This window comes from Nesoenas mayeri (assembly GCF_963082525.1).
Source record: "Nesoenas mayeri genome assembly, chromosome: 14".
In the NCBI taxonomy this organism is placed as follows: domain Eukaryota; kingdom Metazoa; phylum Chordata; class Aves; order Columbiformes; family Columbidae; genus Nesoenas; species Nesoenas mayeri.
The window spans coordinates 1,919,005-1,939,842 of NC_137556.1; the positions used below are offsets into that span (position 1 = coordinate 1,919,005).

General features: G+C 60.1%; 1 protein-coding gene across 1 annotated transcript in view; it reads right to left on the minus strand.

Annotated features, from left to right (window-relative positions):
• PPARGC1B (PPARG coactivator 1 beta) overlaps positions 1-20,838 on the minus strand; it is a gene marked incomplete at both ends in the record, with an annotated part of 47,094 nt that overhangs the window by 5,944 nt on the left and 20,312 nt on the right. Inside the window, 4 exons of the mRNA XM_080353200.1 lie at positions 294-1,470; positions 2,226-2,342; positions 4,194-4,406; positions 6,141-6,314. Of these exons, the coding sequence (XP_080209326.1) occupies positions 294-1,470; positions 2,226-2,342; positions 4,194-4,406; positions 6,141-6,314 (1,681 nt within the window). The remainder of the gene's footprint in view (positions 1-293; positions 1,471-2,225; positions 2,343-4,193; positions 4,407-6,140; positions 6,315-20,838) is intronic.

Consider the following 20,838-nt stretch of genomic DNA (forward strand, 5'->3'; position numbering starts at 1 on the left):
GTTTGTACTACACTGACTCCTTCATCTTGTTATAAGGATGGAGAAACTGAGGCAGACGGCCCCCAGGGATTGAAATAGCACCCCAAAACCAGAGCAGAGCCCCGACTCCCCATGCATGGGACCCCACAGCCAGCCAACACGAGTCAGGGCTCGGCTGTGCTTGGGGCTGCTCACAGCTTTGCCAGCCGGGTGCCAGGCACCTGGCCAGCAGCGCTCACCCACGGCAGGGACAGCACGGACAGTATGGGCACACCGAGAGGGCAAGCAGAGTGACAGCCCCCGGCCCCCCTCACCTGCTTGCTCCAGGAGGGCACAGCGCCTGCTCTCAGCCCCATCGCCCACCTCGCCATCGCCCGGGGACCCCAGGGCGAGGGGCTGGGGCTCCACTGGTGGTGCCGAGCTCCTGCCGTCCCCCTCCTCCATGCCCCCCACCTCCACTTCAGCTGCAGGGTCTTCAGCGGAGAAGCCCTCCAGCGCTGGGCACGGAGTGGGCTCCCGGCAGGACAGGGTGTCCCGGGGGCCATGGCTGTCCCCCGCCTCCCGGGAGCTGGAGGATTCAGGAGGTGGCTCATCAAGGAAGGGGAGCCAGTGACCAAGCTCAGGGTTGAGTCTCTTGGACCGGCGGACAGCATAAATGGTGTTCTCCTGCTTGCGGGCCATCTTTGCCATGGCTGTGCCCGGGGAGCCCACATGCTTCCCAGCATTGTCCTCAAGACCGCCCAGCTCCCGTGGTGCTTCCACCTCAGCCCCAGGGCTCTGGCGCAGCTCCCCCTTCTCCAGCACCGCTTTTGCTCTGGATGTGCAGGTCCCGCTGGCGTCCTCCCCATCCTGGGCTGGTGGCACTGGGGAGCAGGAGCCAGGTGGCCGCGCCAGGGCAGCATACACAGGCTTGCCCAGGCGGTATGGCTTGCTCACGTCGCACAGCAGGTCCCGCGCCAGCAGCTCCTTCAGGATGGAGAAGGATGCTCCAGGTTTCTTGCAGCCCCCACCCGCTTGCCAGGCACAGCCCAGCCGGCTCTGGGTGCCGCTGGGGGGGCCCGGCTGTGTGGGGCAGTCCGGCTTGGCTCTCTTGAAGGGGCTGCTGCAGGGCTGGGGTTTGGCGTTGGCAGCGTCGCGGGCGGGCAGCTTCCGCGGCGGCAGGCAGTAGGTGTGCATGTAGCGGATGAGCTCCACCACCGAGTGCATCTCCCCCTCGCAGGAGAACTGGCTGCCGGAGCCATCCTCTGCCGACGAGGGGGGGGTCACCGAGTCGCCGAGGCTCAGCGAGTCCTCACTGGAGTCGCTGTCATCCTCGTGATAGGTGCAGTCACCCGGGGGTGGGTGGAGGTGGCTGCTGGGGCACTCCTTGGGGTCTTGGGGGGCTTTGGTCTGCGCACAGGGGACGGCAGAGGTGAGGTGCCGGTGCAGCTCGGTGCAGCTGCGGCTCTGAGTCTGCAGGACACTCGCCCTCCTGTCCCGGGGACCCTCCACCTTAGGAGACGAGAGAGGAGAAAGTCAGACCTGAGCTCCGCAGCCATGATCTGCTGCAGGTACCAGCATGGGGGGGAACCCCCTGGGCTGGCAGAGCCACCCTGCAGCCTCGAACCCCCTAGTCCCGTGCCACCAGCATCCCGCCCTGCCGGGGGGTCAGCCCCACACCCCAGGGCTGGCCGCCCCACTACTGCCCCTCCAGCAGCCGGCACACAATGATGCTCCTTTTCCCCAGGAGGAATTTGCTGCTCTTCCCACGCAATCTAATTTGCTGGGCCTAATGCACCGTACAATTACCATTAGCCAAGTAGAAATATCTTTGATGGCAACTTCTGCTGGATTTCAGATTAGCTTAAGTGCCGGGGTCGGCTCCGCAGGGCAGCGCGCGGCTCTGCCCGCCGGCTCCCGGCTCGGGCTGTGAGTCAGCGGGGAGGGGGCGGCCGGGGAGCACACGGGGCTTTCACAAACCAGCGCTCGGAGAAGCGGGGACAGGCCTGACCGCACTGGGTCCAAATGAGATCGAGATGTTTTTCAGCCTGCAGGTTTTGCTGACCCCGGACTGCACCCACTGTGCAGACAGGGGTGGGAATGCTGGGCTGCTGTGCCAGCGGTGATGGTCCCTGCTTGTCCCCAGCCCCTGGCCCAGCTCGGCGGCCGCCCACGCTCCCTGACACTGTCCTGCGGTGATGTTCTCTAGGACGGCTCCTGAGAGGTGGGCACAGTGTGGGCTCGAGCTCTGCCTGCCGAGGAAGTACCTTTGTGCAGGGCCGTGAGAGTCGGGACTTAGGGGTCCCCGGGCGCCGGGCGCTCCCGTCCCGCTGAGCCTCGCAGCTCGGGGGCACATGCGATGGAGAGAGGAGCAACTTCTTCAGCTGCAAAGAGAAGCGGCAAGAAAAGGAGTCGGCATCGCAGCAAGGGCAAGAGAAAGTGCCAGCAGGTCCACAGCCCCTCAGCACACCCACTACGGAGCAGCCGACCCAAAAGTGGGGGAGGAAAAATAAAAAGGCAGGGAGGCGTTTCCCACCTCCCCATGGCTACGGAGGCTGTGTGCAGCCCCAATGGGGTCAGGGCCACCTCCACACCATTCACCCCTGTCCCCAAGGGCCCCCTAGCAGGTCGGGGTGGTGGGGACACGAGGGAATTGACTTCCCAGGGGCACCCCCGCTCCGGTCAGACACACAGGAGCTGTTGTGGCATCCCAATTTCTCACACCATCAATTCTGACCTCAAATGACAGAGACTTCACACGGGCATGAGTAAGAGCTTTGGACTGCTCACTCAGTCCCCGTGCAAGGCTCGTTTAGCCAAAGCATCCAGAGAGGTCCTCCATTCATTAATGAGCTTGCAAGGTGTTTTGCAGATGCAAGCCCCTGTGGGACCTGTTGGGGATCTTCCCCAACACGCTCTGCCGAGCCCACCTGCGGTGGGAGTGGGGTTCTCCCTGGGTCACTCACAGTGCCACCGCTCCTGATGGCAATGTCAGCGTAACACTTTTCTTCTACTCAAAACTGGTTTTGGTTGGGTGAAAAATAAAGCAAACCCACACCCAGCAACAGCATTTCAGATTCCACCCATGTCGCGCTAACAACCGAAGGCAACACAGCTCGACAGCAAGACGACTGCGTAGGCACCAGGGAACTGCACGGGGAGACAGATCTGGGGGTCCCGGGCTGGCCAACAGGCACAGAGCCCCGGGGAGGGCACGGGGAGTCTCAGGGGCTGATAGAAATAGGGGGGGCCCAGGTCAGGGGCTGCCGGGAAACATCAACCGGGGTGCCCACAGCTGTAGGCGTGCAGCTCCTGTTGGTGGAAGCAACCAGCACCCTTTCCCCCCTACCCGTGCAACGTATACATCCTATATATACACATACAGATTGTGTGTGATATATACGCCCTGCGCGGGGCGCGGGCGGTGGAAATGCATGTTCTCACCACTGGATGTCACTCCTCCCCACCACAGCCCCGGCTTTTGGGGAGACCCGGGGGCCAGGCTGGGGGTCCCTGGGGAAGCCCATGAGCCCCCGGAGGGAGCTGGCTGGGTGTCCCTGTCCCAGGAGACTGCCGGGATGGCGGTGGTTTGCAGTCTGGGGGCCAGGGGTTGGAGCCCTGACAGTGCAGGGAACCAAGAGGGATGCTCCAGTCACCAAATCTGTAGGGACTGGAGGCCACACAGCCCCTGAGGGGGTTGTGGTGGAAAGCATGGAGGGGGTGAAACCCTCCCGCTGAAAGCTGAGGGCATGGGCTGTCTGACACTCTGGCCAAGTCCCCTCTGTCCCTCCTGCGAGAGCAGCGGGGAGCTCAGTCCCGAGGCAGAGCCGGCAGGAGCAGCCACCATGGCCCATGGGCACAGGGCTGGGATGTGCTGGGGAGACCCTGATTAAAAATCAGGGAGACCTGATTAAAAGCAGGTGTGGGTCTTGCCAAAGCAGCCACCACCCCTTTGACATCCACCCCCACCCCCTTCATATATATATATATATATATATATATATATATTTGTTTACACACAGCTTGATCCCGTGAGGATGGTGATGGAGGTGACAGCAATGATGCAGAACATGTATACGTATACAATACAAGTATATGCTTTGGTATTGACGGTTAAATAGAGTTTTAAGCCTAGAATGAAAAAATTCAGACCTTTGCTTCCTATCATACCCATGCAGCCGGCTTATCAGGGGCTCATCCAAATCCACCTTAAACAGTAGGAAGTGGGTTCTTACTAGAGACAGCTCATCAAACTCGGGGGCCGGGGGCGGCCCCCCCGTGACCGGGGCGGTGGGTTTGGGGGAGGGGGCAGGCGAGGTGTAGGCATGGTTGAGCGTGTCCCCCTCTTCCATAGTTCGGAAGGCAGCCAGGCCCGTGTCATCTCCCTGTATATCATCCAATGTCTCGGTGAGGGCTGCCAGCAGCGCTTCGTTCTCGCTGTCTATTATCTGAAAGGAGCGGGCAGAGAAGAGAGGGGGAGTTAGGCTGGACAGAGGGACCAGGCGATGTTGGGCAGGGGCTGGCAGTGCCACAGCAGCACCCACACTTCTCGGTGACCTCGCAGGGGACCTGGGAGATTGCCCACCCTGGCGGAACACCAGGATGGGATCAGGATGAGACCCAACTGGAAAAGGAGCATCAGTCTCTCCTGCTGCACCCCCAGCAGGAAAATAATAAATCAGAACATCTCTCTCCCCATAGTCACCTCCACCATGCCACGAGGCAGCAGGTAAAGGATGTGTGATTAAAATGCTCCTTGCCCAAATGAAGAAGCCCAGAAATGGCCGGAGCAAGCCAGAAGTTCCTTCTTTTTGGTCCTCTGATTCTTAATGTAAACCATGCCCAACAAGAAGCAGCCTGCCAACAGCTATAAAATCAGCACAGGGGTAAATTCAGGCTCACAAGGAGGACTGGGGACTGCACACAGCCTCCTGTGCTCCCCTCATCTTGTCTGAAAATTAAGCATCTTTTGCTCCACGCCCTAACCTTGCTCGCAGTTACTAGAGCAGGCTCCAGGGAAAGGCAGCAGGATGCTCCATTTTTGGCTCCGTTTCTTTTTCCTCCTGTTATTGGCACGAGACCGCTGTGCATACAAGTTCAGTGGGATACATTTCATCATACTCCGCTGCTCCTAATGGGCCTGTCTTTTGCATTTCTGTTCTGTTTATCTTTTCCCCAGGAAGTTCAGTGGAAAATATGCATCTCGTGATGAAGGTCCCTCAGCTGGACTGGACCATTTTCAAGCATAGCATCAGCACAGCATAAAAGCCAAAGGGTTGTTATTATGGCCAGGTTAGAAAATATTGGGGCTTTTTTTTTTCCCCCCTTGTTTAAATACAAATCCTCTTCCCTCCCCAAAAGTAACCCACAGTTGTAACTAACAGGCACCAGTGAGTTGCAGCCTTCTTGTCTGAGCAGATAAGGGCCTGGGGGCTGCTTGGGAGGGCACAGAGACCCAAGCCCCTCTGGACAGGGCACATCCAGGGTGCAGCATGAGCTTTGGGAAAGGCGAGCGGGCTGCCCAGCCTGTTGTGCGCCCTGTCCCCAGGCAGAACCAGCAGCCCCCCAACTGCAACCCGCCTGTGCTGTGCTCCCAGCCCGGCCCTGGGGCCACAGCTCTGCAGGGTGCTCAGCTCTTCTGTGCTGAGGGACAAGGACCAGCGCTGCCTGTGCGCGGGAGCACCCTCTGCCCTGGCACTGCTTTGCACCGCATGGTCCCGGGTGCCATCAGAGCGACAGGGACATCCCAGCGCAAAGGAGAGGAGAGAAACCAGCTGCCCCCTGCCAGAGGGACTCAGCCCCACACACAGGGAGGATGCCAGAGCTGGAGAGCTGGGAGAAGGGGCTGCTTTCTGCTCCTGGGAAATGAATGTATCTGCCCCACGCCACAGCCCTGAGACCCCCACGCTGCCACCCTGGCACACTCTGCCAGCCCGAGAATCAAACGGGACATGCACCAGCTGTAATTCCCTTCTGATAATACATGACAATAGGGTTGGCTCAGCAGCCTCCTCTGCTTGTCCACCTCCTCATTAGCTTTACTCTTTGTGCTCCATTTAGAGCTGCACGCAAATTAATGGAACGTTTATCAGCTGGGGAGGAGCTATTAATAGTAGTGTGTGTGCCCTCCTTCCTCGCCCCGCCTGCACCCGTGGGTCGCCGTGCCGGGAGGACGGGGGTACCTGGAAGAGCTCGGAGTCGTCGGTGCTGTACTGGCTGGAGTCGGTCTCCGAGTGCTCCCCGCACCACTGCAGCTCGTTGAAGTAGCCGGCTGAGTCCAAGTCGCTGGCATCCAGCTGGGACAAATCGATCTCGGGGAAATCAGAGTAGAGGTGCTCCTCGCCAGACACCTCGTACTGGGGAGAGAGGAGAAAGGGGGTGAGCCCACTGCCACGCCATGCGAGCGATGGAGGAACAATCCATGACGACTCAATGTTCGCTTTATTAGTTCAAACAGCGCATACTTACACAGTCTACGATAATTATGCCTACTTGTCACTCACTAATTGGCTTAAGCTCTAACGGGCACATTTGCATGGTCTTCCTACTTGCGGTTAGCCAGCTATGCAAGTTCTGCATTCCTTCAGCTCTCACTTCTTCAAAGTTATGAAACTTGTCAAGGTCACAGTGCCCTTGCTATTTCTTTTGTGATCAGCAACTTCTGTTGAGGCCTAGTTATGCCAAGCTCCTGAGTCATGTCAAGCTACTAACTTATCCCTATCAAAACAAGCTCTGCTCATACAACTGTTCCATGGATCCATGTCCGTTATCTTTGAGCCATTTCCCAACAATGCCAGAGGGGCGGGCAGCACCAGGGAGCCGCATCCCCTGCAGAGGCGGCTGCTCTCCCCGTGTGCTGTTCGTTGCCTGTTGTCTCCACTCCAGCCCACTACTCAGACCTTCTTTTGAATAAGCTTCGGCAAGTGGTTCATGGAGGAGCAGCTACACAGGGGCCCCTCTTCACTGTGCACCTTGCAAGGCGGTTTGCACAGCCTGGCACCGGCACTGCTGGTCACTGACAGCCGTTCTGCAGCTGCCCACCCAACCCTCGCTCTTGCACCCTGGCAGGTGTTGAAATAGCAGCATCTGCGTGGAAAGAGCCTCGTCTCCTCTGGCGAGCAGGAACTCAAGGCACAGCACAGCTGCCTGGACCTTGGCAAAGCAGCTGCTGGTGCTCTTAGGGGAAAATGGGGCCATTCCAGCCTTTGGTGCCCTAAGGGTGACATCCAGGGTTATCCAGCTGCCCTGGAGATCAGTGATAAGAGAGACTGGGGCACACATGAGATAGCAGTGCGCCACGCCAGGCTCGGGTGGGTGGCCTCATGCCCGGTTCACATGGCTGCTCCGCACCCTGTCCCCATCCCTGCCACTCGGCACTGAGCTGCTCAAGGACGGTCCCTCTGGTGCAGCTGCACGTCCTGCATGTCCCAAGGCAACCAAGGCAATAGAGACGCTGGTCCCTGCACTGTACATGCAGGATGATAAAAACAGCATGAAAAATAACTGATGTCCAGGTGCACACCGCACGACGTGAGCTCTAGGAACCGTGCTAAAAAATCTCCATTTAGCCCCAGACAGCAGCCAGGACCTGCCCCATTGCTGCCTGGCTCCCAGTCACTGCCCGGCCACAAAGCCCCACAGCTGCATCCCACACCACAGGGAGAGAGGGCTGGCATGGACACGGCCCTGCCGGCACCACCGCTGCCTGCACCACCGCTGCCTGCATCACCACTGCCTGCATCACCACTGCCTGCACCACTACTGCCTGCATCACCGCTGCCTGCACCACCGCTGCCTGCACCACCGCTGCCTGCACCACCGCTGCCTGCATCACCACTGCCTGCACCACTACTGCCTGCATCACCACTGCCTGCATCACCACTGCCTGCACCACTACTGCCCGCACCACTGCTGCCTGCACCACCGCTGCCTGCACCACTGCTGCCTGCACCGCCATTCGCTGCCTGCACCACTGCTGCCGGCACCACCGCTGCCTGCACCACTATTGCCTGCCACCACCACTGCCTGCACCGCCATTCGCTGCCTGCATCACCACTGCCTGCACCACCATCGCCTGCACCACCACTGCCTGCACCGCCATTCGCTGTCTGCACCACCATTACCTGCACCACCACTGCCTGCACCACCGCTGCCTGCACCGCCATTGCCTGCAACCGCCACTGCCTGCACCACCACTGCCGGCACCACTGCTGCCTGCACCACCACTGCCTGCACCACCGCTGCCTGCACCACCATTGCCTGCAACCGCCACTGCCTGCACCACCGCTGCCTGCACCACCATTCGCTGCCTGCACTGAGCCCTCACACCACACTTGTTTTTGCCACCGATGTCCAGGTTAAAGTGGAGGGGAAAGGTCTGATGCGACTCTTCCCGGTATTGGCTGCCCGAGGGGAGTTTTCTGGCGATGAGGGAAGCAAGTTTATTTACAAAGCAAATGCATTTTGGAGCAGGCAAACATCTGAGCATGCGAGAGGCTGCACAGGGGCAGGGGAACGTGGGGGCCTCCCCTCCTGATGTGCCCTGGAAGGGATTTTTCCAATGCTCAACAAGGTCTCTTCTCCCAGGTAGCAAGTGAGGGGACAAGAGGAAAGAGCCTCAAGTTGCACCAGGGGAGGTTTAGATTGGATATTAGGAAAAAATTCTTCACGGAAAGGGTTGTGGGGCATTGGAACAGGCTGCCCAGGGCAGTGCTGGAGTCACCATCCCTGGAGGGGTTGAAAAAGTGTTTAGACGAGGTTCTTAGGGACATGGGTTAGTGCCAGAGTGAGGTTATGGTTGGACTCGATGATCCTGAGGGTCTTTTCCAACTGACACAACTCTATGATTCTAAGAAGGAAGAGAGATTTCAAACTTAGTTGCAGGAATGGAAAAGACAGTATTTCTCTCTTCTCTCTTCTTTTTTTTTTTTTTTTAATCAGAATAAAGTGGGGTTATTGATTGTGTTCCCACAGGCCGAGCAGCCTGTGCACCAGAACGCTCCTGTGTGCACACACCCTCCCGCTCCCGTTTAGCATTTCTCACCTACTTTTTGCCCCATTCCCTCCCAGGGCTGGCGAGGAAAGGGCGAGAGGTTTGGAGGATGGCGCAAGGGCAGCAGAGAGCAGCTTCACAGCCCAACAGCAAACCAGAACTGTGTCCCAGGAGCGGAGCCCCGGCCCGGCTGTCCCCACGCTCACAGCACGACTAGGGGCTGCGGGGAGCTGCTGACGCTGCCCCAAACCTGCCGGTGCCAGCAAACCCCATGGGCACCAGGGAGCAGGGGATGCTCTGCCCAGCATCCTCCCTCCAGGAGGGAGGTGTACCAGGCAGCCATCCACGAGCATGGTGCCACCAAGTATATCGGGCACAAAAAAACATCTGTACAATCCTGGAGTGGTTCTGGGATCCGGATACTCCTCATGGGGCCCCCAAGGCTGGGGATCTTCAAGCCTGCCCCACAAAAACCTTTGCTCCCCAGGTGCATGTAACAGTTCAAGGGTCCCCGTCCTCATCCTTGTCGGCTCCACGGGACACAGATGTTACCTTTCCCCCAGCTCTTCTGTCCTCTCTGCTAAGGGGCATCCTGGGCTGCTTTGGGATCAGATGTCCTTTGGCCTTTCAGATGTGTCCCTTACCTGCTGTGGCTTATCCCTGCTTTCCTGACATCGCTCTCAGGCCTGCTCCAGAAAACGTCTTGCAACAACTTTGGCTCCCCCTTCTCCCCACATCTTCCCATGGGAACACAGGCAAAGGCTTTTATTTTTAGAAAAGCCATGCATACATATATATGTGTGTGTCTCTCTGTGTGCGTTCAATTAAAAATAGCAAAGCAGTCAAGTTCTCCTGCTCCTTTTGATATGCCACAAGGGAAAAGATCCTGGTGCTGAGATCACAAGGAGCAGCTGACACCAGCGCTTGGGACGCCTTTTGATCAACTCCACAGATGTGACATGTCCCCATTGGCAACGGGGCTGGGTAAAAATAAACTCCTGCAACCTAACGCTGCTGAGCTGCCCCCTCTGGGCACCGCGGCGGCAGGAGCGCCCAGCACCGCCGCGCTGCCCGCAGCCGTCCCGAGGCAGCCAGTGCTTCCTGGCTAACACAGGTCAGGAGTGCCTGAAAACTCAGCTCTGCCTGCATCCGTCCCCCTCCTCCTCAGAAAAAGTGGGGAGAGCCTTTGCTCCATTTGGACACCCACATGGGCACCCGGCAGCGCATCCCAGCACGAAGCTGTGGCTCCATCCAGCCCCCTCTGCAAGAAATGGTCACTTAACCAAGTCCAGTCACTGGGGACTTGAATCTCTGGAGGGAATCCATCACTTCAAGCACTGCTATCCCGGCACCGAGCGCTGCGAGCTGAGCCCCTCTGGGCTGGCTGGAGGGGTATGTGGGACCCATTCCCCCCCGGGCATGGGGTGGCAGTGCCGATGGACAGGCTGCCTGTGGGCACTGGACCTCATCTGCTCAGACTTTCCCTTTTCCCACCCTTTGCATTTCCTGCTGCCTTGGGAGAGGACTGAACTTTTGTTCTAATTTTACTCGGGAGTTTGTAGGAAGATCAGCCATGGGTTCTTGGTGTGCAGCCAGCAAACACCCATGGAGACATGCTCAAAAATTTGGAGGCATCCTCCAGCCCAGACACCTGGCCTGTGCGCACTGCAGTGTGGCCATGACCAGAAAGCTGCCGTCAGCTCTTTGCAACACATCTGATGAATCCCTGCTGCAGGGAAGAGGGATGCCCAGGCAGCCTGGTGGATGCCCCTGTACCACACAAATCCATCCTTCGGGGGAGCAGGAGCCATCCCCTCTGGCAGCAGGAGCACCCGGCAGCAGCACCACACAGGCACCCGCACCTGAAAGCCAAAGCTACAAGGTGGAGGGCACCTGGGGGAACGGCCTCCATTCAGAGACATCCTCCTCAGCTTGCTTAAACCAGGAACCAACTCTGACCTCCCCTCTAGCAGAAATGCAATCACAATTACAGGACGAAGAGGCAGCTGATACTCGCGTGCATGTTGCAAGGAGCTTCATTTCTGCAGAGGCTTTGCTCGTTGGCAGGACAGAAAGGCATTACCGTTTTTATTAATGTACCGCTGAGCTCAGACAGCCCTTCCCTGCTGCAAGGGGTTTATAACTTGGACCACGGGAGCAGGGGTTGCCCCAGGAGGCCGGCAGGGACCGTCACGCCGAGGGTTTGTGCTCGTGTCGTGCCCCTGCCGAGGCTGGCGGCTCTGGCACAGCCGTGCCGCGCATGCCGGAGCAGCCTGGAGAGCAGGAGGGCTCCGCGCCGCTGCTGCCAGCCCCACTGCCCATGCGCACCATGGCAGAGCTGGCGATGGGGAGAAAGCACCGGGGATGGTCTCCAAACCAGCAGTCAGGGACATCCAGAGGTCACCTCGCCAACTCTCCTGTCCCGGGGAACCTCGGCCGCACGTCAGCTTTTCTACAAGTACCAGCCGGGCCTCTTGCTCAGCGCTGCGGGTGATGAGGGGCAGCTCCCCCCAGCCTGTGCGATGCCTTCTCCTGGAAGCCCCATGGGAGCAAATCATTCTGAGAGCTGCTGGCGGCCCTTTGGCCAGCACCCCTCTGTGTGTGGGGGCTGTGAATGGAAGAGCTCCCGGGGACCCTGGCGACTGCACCCACCTGGGCACCTGCTGCTCCAGCTCCCTGGCCCTTTGCAGAGCCACCGATCTTTGCCATACCTGGAGCAGTGGCAAAGCGGAGTGGGATGAGGACCTGGTGTGGGGGTTAGCTCCATCTCCCTGCCCCATCACAAGGGTGGCTGATGCAGGCAACCGCCTCTGGTGTCCCCAGCAGCTCGGGCACATGTCCTGGGCTGGACCTGCAGCTGGGGGAGGACATGCCACATCCAAGGATGCTCCACTGAGCACAGCTCCGTGCTGGCTCCTGACATCATGGGGACAGCCAGTGGGACACTTCCCCTGGAGAAGTGTCATTTTCAGGTCTTTCTCCTGCTTTGGAGTGGTATTAACTCTGGTGTGGAAGCATGTGAAATCTGATCTCTGCAGCAACACGAGGTTCCTCTCCAAGCCCAACTCTAACTCAAATACTGGATTAACGTGACGGGAAATGTTTTCCTCTTTTTCAGTGTCAACTTGGACTCCTCAGTTTGAACCCCAGTCGGTGGGGCTGGGCCAGGCTGTTGGCTCCCGGGGGAGCTCAGCCCCACGGGCACACAGCCAGAGGGATCCTGCCTGCCAGCCCCAAAACAGGCACCTGTCATCCCCAGTTCAGCAGCCTTCGGGCAAATGCTAATCCTTTGGGGTTTTGCCTTCCCTGTGGCATGCCTGGGAAAGCAGCAAAGGGGCAATGCCACCTCCAGACACCATCTCGGAGGAACCGCAGCAATAGCAACCTCAACCAGGGCAAGCAAGGCGGCTCAGCCGGCTGTTGCCTGCAGTGCTTAACTGGCTCAGAGGGGCTGGAGATAAAGCAGTGACTGCGACAAAGAGACCTACAGGTCCTCTCCTCTGACATACCCCTGACAACAGCACAGGTAGAAATTTTCCTTATCTGCAACAGCCCTGGTTCCAGTCCCTTGAAGCTGTGGCCAAGTGTTTTGCCGCGAGGCTCCAAGCGCACCAGGTGATGGCACAAGCATTGTGCTCATGCTTAGCGAGGCTGCAAAAGTTTCAGCTTCTGAAGGCTGCCGGCACGAAAGCGCCGCTGGACGGGCACGGCGCCTTCGCGGGAACTTAATCCTGTTTAAGCCTGGGAGGATGGATTTGCATTGCTGCTCGTGTACAGGGCCCCAGGATGCTTTGCAATTGCCTTGTCACTCACATGCCACTTTGCTGTAGGGAAAAAAGGAAGGAAAGCAGCAGCTGCTTGGAGGGGCCGAAAGAACGAGCCAGAAGAAGGCAGCCCATCTCGCCCAGGAGCTCGCAGCCCATCTCGCCCAGGAGCTCAAGTGGTGACTCAGCCCCGCACGGAGCCTCCTCCGTCCCCACAGCCGAGTGCCTACCCAAAGCATTAAGGGATAAATATACATCCACACACGCTGGAGACAGAGCCCTAAATTAGCCGGTAGCATTTAGGCTGGGACCCAAACCAGCAGAAGGTGAGAAATGCCGAGAACACGAAGCGCCGGCTCCTGCCAGCGCTCGCTCTGCGGCACGGGCAGCGCCGGCTCCCGGCGCCCGCGGAGTTTCCCCCTCCTCGCCCTCACCCCAAGCTTGTCTCTAAAAAGGAAAGAAAATCCTTGGGCAGGGGTTTTGGAGGGAGCTGCCCGGGCTTATCAGGGAAATCCGTAATTACAGACTGCTTGAAACGGGGATTACAGCCATGCACGGAGACGGGCACCGCGCGGGTGGTTCACGGGGATGAGCTCTGCCCGGGCAGGCGCAGCGGGAGCGCTGGTGCGGCGGTGGGCACGGCTGCTCCCCCCGCTGCCTGCTCCAGGCAGCTGGGACCCCGCCTTGGGCAGGCAGGGATGGGTGCCCACAGACCCCCCACACCTTCCCGAGGGGTGGGGGGGCACGCAGACACCGTGACTCACGTCAGGGCCAAGCCCAGCCCCAGCCACCCCCCAGAAGCACCTTGCTGTCCCCATGGTCAGGCCACCAGCACCCCGGGGGGGTGAAGCTGGGTGCTGCCAGCCCCTTGTCATCCCCAAGGTCACACTGCTGTTTCCCAGCCCTCCCAGCCCCAAAGGACCTGTGTGGGGTGGGCAGCCCCCTGCCAGTGCCAGGGCGGAGGGCAGAGGTGGGGATGGAGGAGAGAGCTATAAATAAGTGTAAATACAGCAAGGAGGCACCTGGCCAGAGCTGTGAAGGTCACTAGAGTGTGTGCCAGCAGATAAGCAACCCCTCTCCCCACTGGCATTTGACAAAATGTCACTGTGAATGAGAGAGAGGCGGTGTCGGGTTGTGCCTTGGCCCGGCCGTCCCTTGCCACCCCCTGATATTTACAGCCCAAGAGCCCCAAAGCGGAGGGCGAGCGGTCCCTCCTCGGGAGGCAGCGAAGGCGGAGGGGACCCTGCCTGCACACGTGGCGATGTGACACGGCAGAGCGAGGCACAAGGAGAGCAGGGGCAGGGATGTGCTGCTGCTCCCTCATCCAGCTCCCCAGTTCTGGGGGAGTGGGGTCTGCACAGGGGTGTGCAACACCCCGCTGCCCTGCTACGAGCAAGGTGTATCGCCCTCTGCGCTCTATTTAACCTGTTTTACTTTCCATTCATCTGTTTTAACAATTCAGCCCAGCCAGCAAGAGGAAAAACGAGCCCTAGCATTTAAAGCCCGGACAAAACAAATAGCAGGCTGATCCTTTCTTCCACTCGAGCTGCTCAGAGACAACTGCTGCGTGTCTGCATCGCCGCGGCACGTGGGAGCCGCGGTGGCAGTGCCGGGCCCGCGCCGGACACCCGCACCCACACGCGGAGCAGCCGCCCCCGGCACAGCCGTGAAGTGCGGAGCGGGCACGGGGGGCGCGGGCAGCACCCGGTACCCGGCCCTGCGGCACCGGCAGGACCAGGGTGCTCAGTGCCAGGCTCTGAGCCACAGCCCGAGCCTGAACATGGTCTTGCTCGCCGACTTTTGTCTTACATTGGAAGGGTGTAATTAAGGTCAACCGTGAGATGCCAGTAATAGGAAATATTAAACATTAACTGCAAACAATAAACATGAACTTGCCAGGATATCTTTGATACTGAGGAAAGATGGAAGAAATTGCACTAAACTATCCTTGAGTCACAGGATAGAAGAAAGGAGCCTGAGATACTGGTAATAATGCCCTGAATAAACAACACTCTGCTGGAATACTTTAAACAAAGGTGTGTCGGGATTAGAAAGAAGGGCAGCAGCAAAGTATATCACAGGTTACGGAGCTGCATGTTCCTACTATACTTGTCAGCCGTTTATTTGGGCTCCAAATTACAGAGTCTACTTTATCTCTGGCTGAGCTCCGGGACCAGCCAGCCCAGGGCTGCAGGACCCGCTGGCGCCACGGCAGAGCCAGGGAGACCCCGCAGCCCCAGCGCCCCGCACGGAGCACAAAGCACCTCCCTGCAGCACCCGGCAAAGGCACAAAAGGAGAACTGGTGGTTGTTTTGCCCTGTGCAAGGAGAGGGGGCAGCAGGTAGACGCAGTGGGGAACACGCCGTTCCCGAAGAGGGACGTTCCTCTCTCAACGCTGGCTAATGGAAACAGCACCTGACGGCTGTTGCTGCTGCCAAGCGCTGTGCCATGCCGGCTGCCACTGCTGCCATGTCCCCAGGACACGGTCTGCTGGCCAGGGGGCTGTCCGGGCAGTGCCAGCACGCTCAGGCACACACGGCATGCTGACAACAGTGACTCCCATCGCAAGAGAAGGGTGTTGGCTTCATCCTGCGTCCCTGCAGCCAAACAGCAGTGCCCCATGCCAGCCCTGCCAGCAGCCAGCCTGACAAACGCTGCCCACCACCCGCACAGCAGAGAGCAGCACCCCCAAACACGCAGGTGCTGGTGCCCCAGGCACCCATGGGTGCTGCTGCAGGCAGCTGGGCTGGAACCGCTCGATGGCATCAGCCAGGCAGGGGACAGGCACCGTCCTGAACCCTGGTGGTGTTTTCTAAGAAATTCCTTTGTATCTGCCCCAAAACCAATGGCAGGACGAGCAGGCAGCAACCGGCGTGTGCTGAGCTGGGTACAAAAGTGCAGCGGGAACTGAAATGTCAGCTGGGAGCAGAGCGGCTCTGGCCGCTGAACCCTGACGGCAACAGCCACATGGAGGTTTCAGCATGACGGGGAAGACGTGTGCCAGGGCCGGGCAGGTGAGGAGTAACCTGCCAGGGTCCCAGCTCTCCAGCCAGGCAGCACAGCCCGCCCGGGGCAAGGAGGACGGAGCAAGAGGTGGCACAAGCCCTGCAGCCTCCAGGGGCACCGCAGAGGGTGTGCAGCAGGACAGGCTGTTCCCCTGGCAGACCCGCAGCTGGACGTGGCAGGAAATGCTGTGGCCCCCCAAAACAGTCCGGGGAGCCCCAGGAGCTGGAGTGCCCCCAAGCCCCAGCCGGGCTGGCAGCACAGGGAGGCAAGCGCCTGACTCACCAAGGAGCTGACTGTTAGCCAGCTCCACTGGTCACAAAAATTCCCCACAATGGCAACTCCCCACAATGGCAACTCCTTCCTTTTGAAAGGAAGATATGAGCAGGCGATTATTTTCAGACCTTCCTGTTCTGGTGTCCTGGCAGCCATGTGACAGCCGTGGGCAGAGCGACGCCAGCAAGGCTGCTTCCCTGGGGTCAGGGTGGCTGCGGGGACCAGAGGAGGAGCAGCCCCTGCCCTGCTTTGGCTACCGGCCCCTTGGGAGGTTTGGTCACCAGCCCATGGGCTGACGGAGCTGAGAGAATGAGGTGGACACCACCACATTGGGTTCTGGCTCCAGCGCTGCCCTGGTGAGCCCCGTCGCAGCTGCGCTCCCTGCCCGCAGCCACAGCCTCAGCACCATCCTCGCCACTGTGCTCGGAAAGCTCCCCTGGGCTTTGCCAGGAGCCACGGCTGCAGCCTGCGGTCCAGGAGCTCCTGACCGGCTCCCGGGGGCTGGCACAGGCAACGCGGGGAAGCTGGGAGGCTTTAAGGGTGCATGGGGAGGTCGCAGGGAGCGAGCCTGCTGGCAGGGCAGGCTCTCAGTTGCACCGCAGCCTCTCGCCCCGTGGTGCCGTCAGCTCTGGGGTTGCTGTTTTGAGGCTGTGAAATGAGAGGGGAAGGGAGGCCAACTCAGGGTGAACTGTCAGTACTAAAATATCCAGCTCCCCTGGCTCGGGACACCAAACACAGGGCCTTCTGGGTGGCAGCTAGCGGGAGGCAGCGTCTCGGCACACAGCCCTGGCTTTGCTGCGCTCGGCAGTGTGGCTGCGATTCCCAGCACGTTCTGGCGCTTCGTCTCAGCAGATCCACAGCCGTGAAATGAGAGCTGAGGTTCAGGCCAGCCTGAATCCTGCCCCTTTACACACACAGCTGAGCAGCAGGTGGAGAAAACCTGGCGATTGCCGGACACCACAGCACAGTGTCATCCCTCTGCCAGCTCTGTGGCCGTCATCTCCAGGATGCTCGTCACCACCCCAGCCACAGGCACCTTTCCAGACCTCACCATTGGCAGAGCAGGGACTGTTCAGGCAGCCAGGCAGGCGATGGAGGAAAGCATCTCTCCTGCCTGCCTGCAGGTTTCATACCGAAATTCAGAGAGGCATTTAGGCTCCCGCTGCCTCCCTGGTCAGGGAACACAGCATGGTGCCCCGCACCGCTGGGTGCTGCCTGCGCCGCCGACAGCAGAGCACCATCTTAGCGCTAATCAGGACAAGGCGGGAGACGGGGAGGGTTCAAGCTGGGGTTAAGAAGGCGCGAGGAGGATCTTCTCGCATTAGCCTGACCTCCAGCAGGTCCAGCCTGGATGCTCTGCTGCCACAGGCACACTCCAGTGCTGCACCGTGCCCTGCTGGGGGTCAGGGCACCGTCACCAAACCCGACCCACGCTCAATGGACCCTTCCCCCTGCCAGACAGCGGCTGCGCTGGCCCTCCTGCCGGGGGCCTTGGGGAGCCCCTGCTCGGCCCGGCTCCCATGTGAAAAACAAAGTTCTCAGCTGGAGGCGCAAGGTCTCCGAGGATGAAAACCACTGTGCAAAGGGCAAAAAAGCTCAGATGTGTCTGTACCCCCTGCCAGGCGGGTCCATGCGTGCCCAGGCCCGTACCGCAGCGGGGGTGGAAGCGCCAGCCCTGCCCAGCCCTCCCTGCCATGCAGGTGCTGCCGGCCACCCCTCGCTGCTCCCCGCTGCACGGAACGGGCAGCGCTGCCTGTCAGCTCCTGCCTGCTGCCCCGCACAAGGCCCTGGCACCCCATGGTGTGGCCGTGCCACCCCACTGCTCCCCATCACCAAGGTCCCCTGTGAGAACATGGAGAGGGGTCCCCCAACCTGTCCTCCTGAACCAGGGGCTCCCTCTTCTTCCCCTTCCAGCTGGGCTCATCAGCCAGACACTGCATCTCCCTGATTAAATCACTGCCCATTTTCTGCACAGCGCCTGGCGGTGTCCTGGACGGAGGAGATGTGGTCACCACTTGGCGCTGGTCCGGCACGACCGTGCCCGTGCTCCCCAGGGCAGCCGGCGGGGGGAGCAGGGGAGCCTGGGCACACAGCAGCTGCTGCTGCATCCTGGGCTCTCCCAGGCAGGGCTGTGCCAGCCCCAGCACCCCAAAACTGCAGAGAGCTGGCATGGCCGCATCGCCCCTTCAGTGACTCAAACCATGTAGAACCACGGTGGGGAAGGGGGATGTTGAACAGCTGGGCGTTTTCCAGGTGGGCATCACCAGTGCTGACACTACTCCAATTATTACAGTGGGGAAACTGAGGTACAGGAAGGTGAAATGAGAGCAGGCTACAGCAGGTCCTGTGAGCATGGGCTGCGTACACAGCTCACAAGGTGGATGGCGGAGGCTGCCATGCCGGCGCCCACTGCACTTTCACCAGCACAACCAGTTTGGCCTGGGGATTTCCCAGCACTACAACCACCAGCACAAGGCTTTGCTGTGCCTGGGTCAGCGCCGGAGCGCTGCCGGTGTCCTGGGATGCAGTGGGTGTCCCAACCACGCCGCCTGCCCCTGGGGACCCGGGGCTGGGGCTCTGTCCCTGCTTCCTGGCTCTGCAGGGAGCATTTCTGGGAGCCGGTGCTGCCAACCCGGCTGCTCCTCCAAGCTTTTGTCCGCACAGGGACTGGGCGCTCCACCCTCCCTCCCCTGCAAACAATTGACTCACTCTGGAAAGAAACTGCTCCAAGATCCCCAGATAGAAAAATCCCTCTGAGGGCAAAAAGCTCCTTCAGGAGCACATGCAAACCTGGGCAACCATCCACATGCACAAAGCTTCGCGCTATTCCAAATTCTCCCCCGTGAGGGACCACACCTTTCCCCTCCCCAAAACCCCAGCCCCACATGCTCCGGTGGGGTGTGTGGGAGCTGCCTGCCCAGGGGGGTCTGGCTGCTCCCCACTGGGGGCTGGGACCCCTCTTCCCCTAAACCAGTGAGGGTGAAGCCCACAAACATGACTTGCTACGCTTAAATCAGACCGTTCTACCCACTGCATGTCCTGCACCAGCTCCCTCACAGACCTGCCCTGAGCTTGCCTGCTCCCAAGCCTTGTGCCCCCCACTATTTTTGACCCCAGCTAATCCAGGGATCAACCTAAAGCCAGAGACCCTGGGGCAGGCTGGCCTGAAATTCAGACCTGAAATCTGGATCCAACAGCCCAGGAACTGGTGTGACCCAGCAACCGCCTCCGGGTGGGGAGCACCAGAGCCGAGGGTCCCCTCCGGTGTGCACGCAGCCACCTCTGCCCCGGCAGCGCCACCTCCCACGCTGCCGAAATCCCCATGCAGGTCTTGCAGGCATTAAGGCGCCTGCTTGGTGTTCCACCTTCACACACTTTGAATGGCCCCAGCACCTGGCAGCAGCTCACCAGCCCTGCTGCCCCTGTGCTGTGCTTTTATCCCATCCACCTCACTGCTCCGCGGAGCCCATCCGTCCCACTTGGCTGCCTCCGCTCCCCATGTCAGGGGTTGCCACGTGGGACTGTGGCCAGGTGTCCTTGGGCACAGCAGCCAGTGTCACCTTGGAGGGGAGCTTGATGGGTCCAGCAGCGAGGGCAGCGCAGCCCGCGGCCACGCTGGGCTTGGCACCAGTGGGGAGCCCCGCAGGGACTGTGCCCGGGGCTGCAGGCTGAGCCCGTGGGTGCCGCTGGCTTCACATGCTCCCACCGCTGCTGGGGGGAACCGAGCCTCCCGTGCAGCCCGGAGCCCCGGCAGCACAGCTGCCCCGTGCCACAGCAAGCAAACCCCTTGGCCTCTCCACCCGGCGCTCCTCTGCCAGTGCGGTTTCCAAGTGTGGGCGACCGGGTGGAGCCGCGCGTCCCCAGACCCAGCCGGGCCGTGCTTGGTTATGTAAACCACAATGGGAGCTTTTTCAACTAGTTGGACTGCTGCCTGGCAGTCAGGTGCCTTCCTCCTCCTCCTCCTCCCAAAACAGCTGCCAGTCTCCTGCAGGCAGCTGCCCAGGCTCCCGCAGGCGCCTCCATCCCCACGCTGAACACGCCGTGCCTGCTGTGAACAAGGGGCTCTCCCTGCCCGGGGTGCCCTGGGAGGGGGGAGCAGGCGTGGGGTCTCACCATCCCCCAGCATGGCACGCTGTTATCCTCCAGTGCAGCTGTGAACCAGCCCTGTCAGCGGGTTTCACAGTCCTTGATGTGTCCTCAAGTGTCCCGGTACTGCTGATGCACAGCATGCACCACGGGCAACCAGGGGAAAGGTTGTCCCTGCGCAGCTCACACCCACACGACACCCATTGCGCTCAGCTGTGCAAGCCCCGGGTGCAGCAGAGGTGGGGAAGGGGCTGCTTGCCCCATTGCTGGTGAGTTTTGCCCAGCACTGTGGCCATGCTGGCATTCCCCACCCTGCCTGCATCCCTGGTGGGATGCAGGAACCCAACTGAACTGTTCCCTGTGATCTGCTGTGATCAAAATTTGGAAGGGTGCAGGAAAAAGCAGCCAAGGCGCTGTGAGCCACGAAGGAGCCCTCTGGCAGAGCTGGCCATGGCAGTCACCGGCTGGCTCAGCCACACTCATGCCTCAAGGCAATGGCTCAGTGTTTGGCTTTGCCTGGAGAAACTGCCCCCAAGCTAGGAGGGGAGAGGAGCTAGCACACAGAGTGCATCTCTTCCAGCCTCCAATATATTGCAAAATGGGGGAAAAAGCAGATCCAAAGACCTGGCATCTTCATGCAAATCTCATCCTTCCCAAGCCGGTACCAACCTCACACCCTGGGACAGCAGGAAACCTGCAGCTCGGCTCTTCCCCCTTTGCACAATACTTCGGCCTCTCCTTAAATTTCAACATGGATCA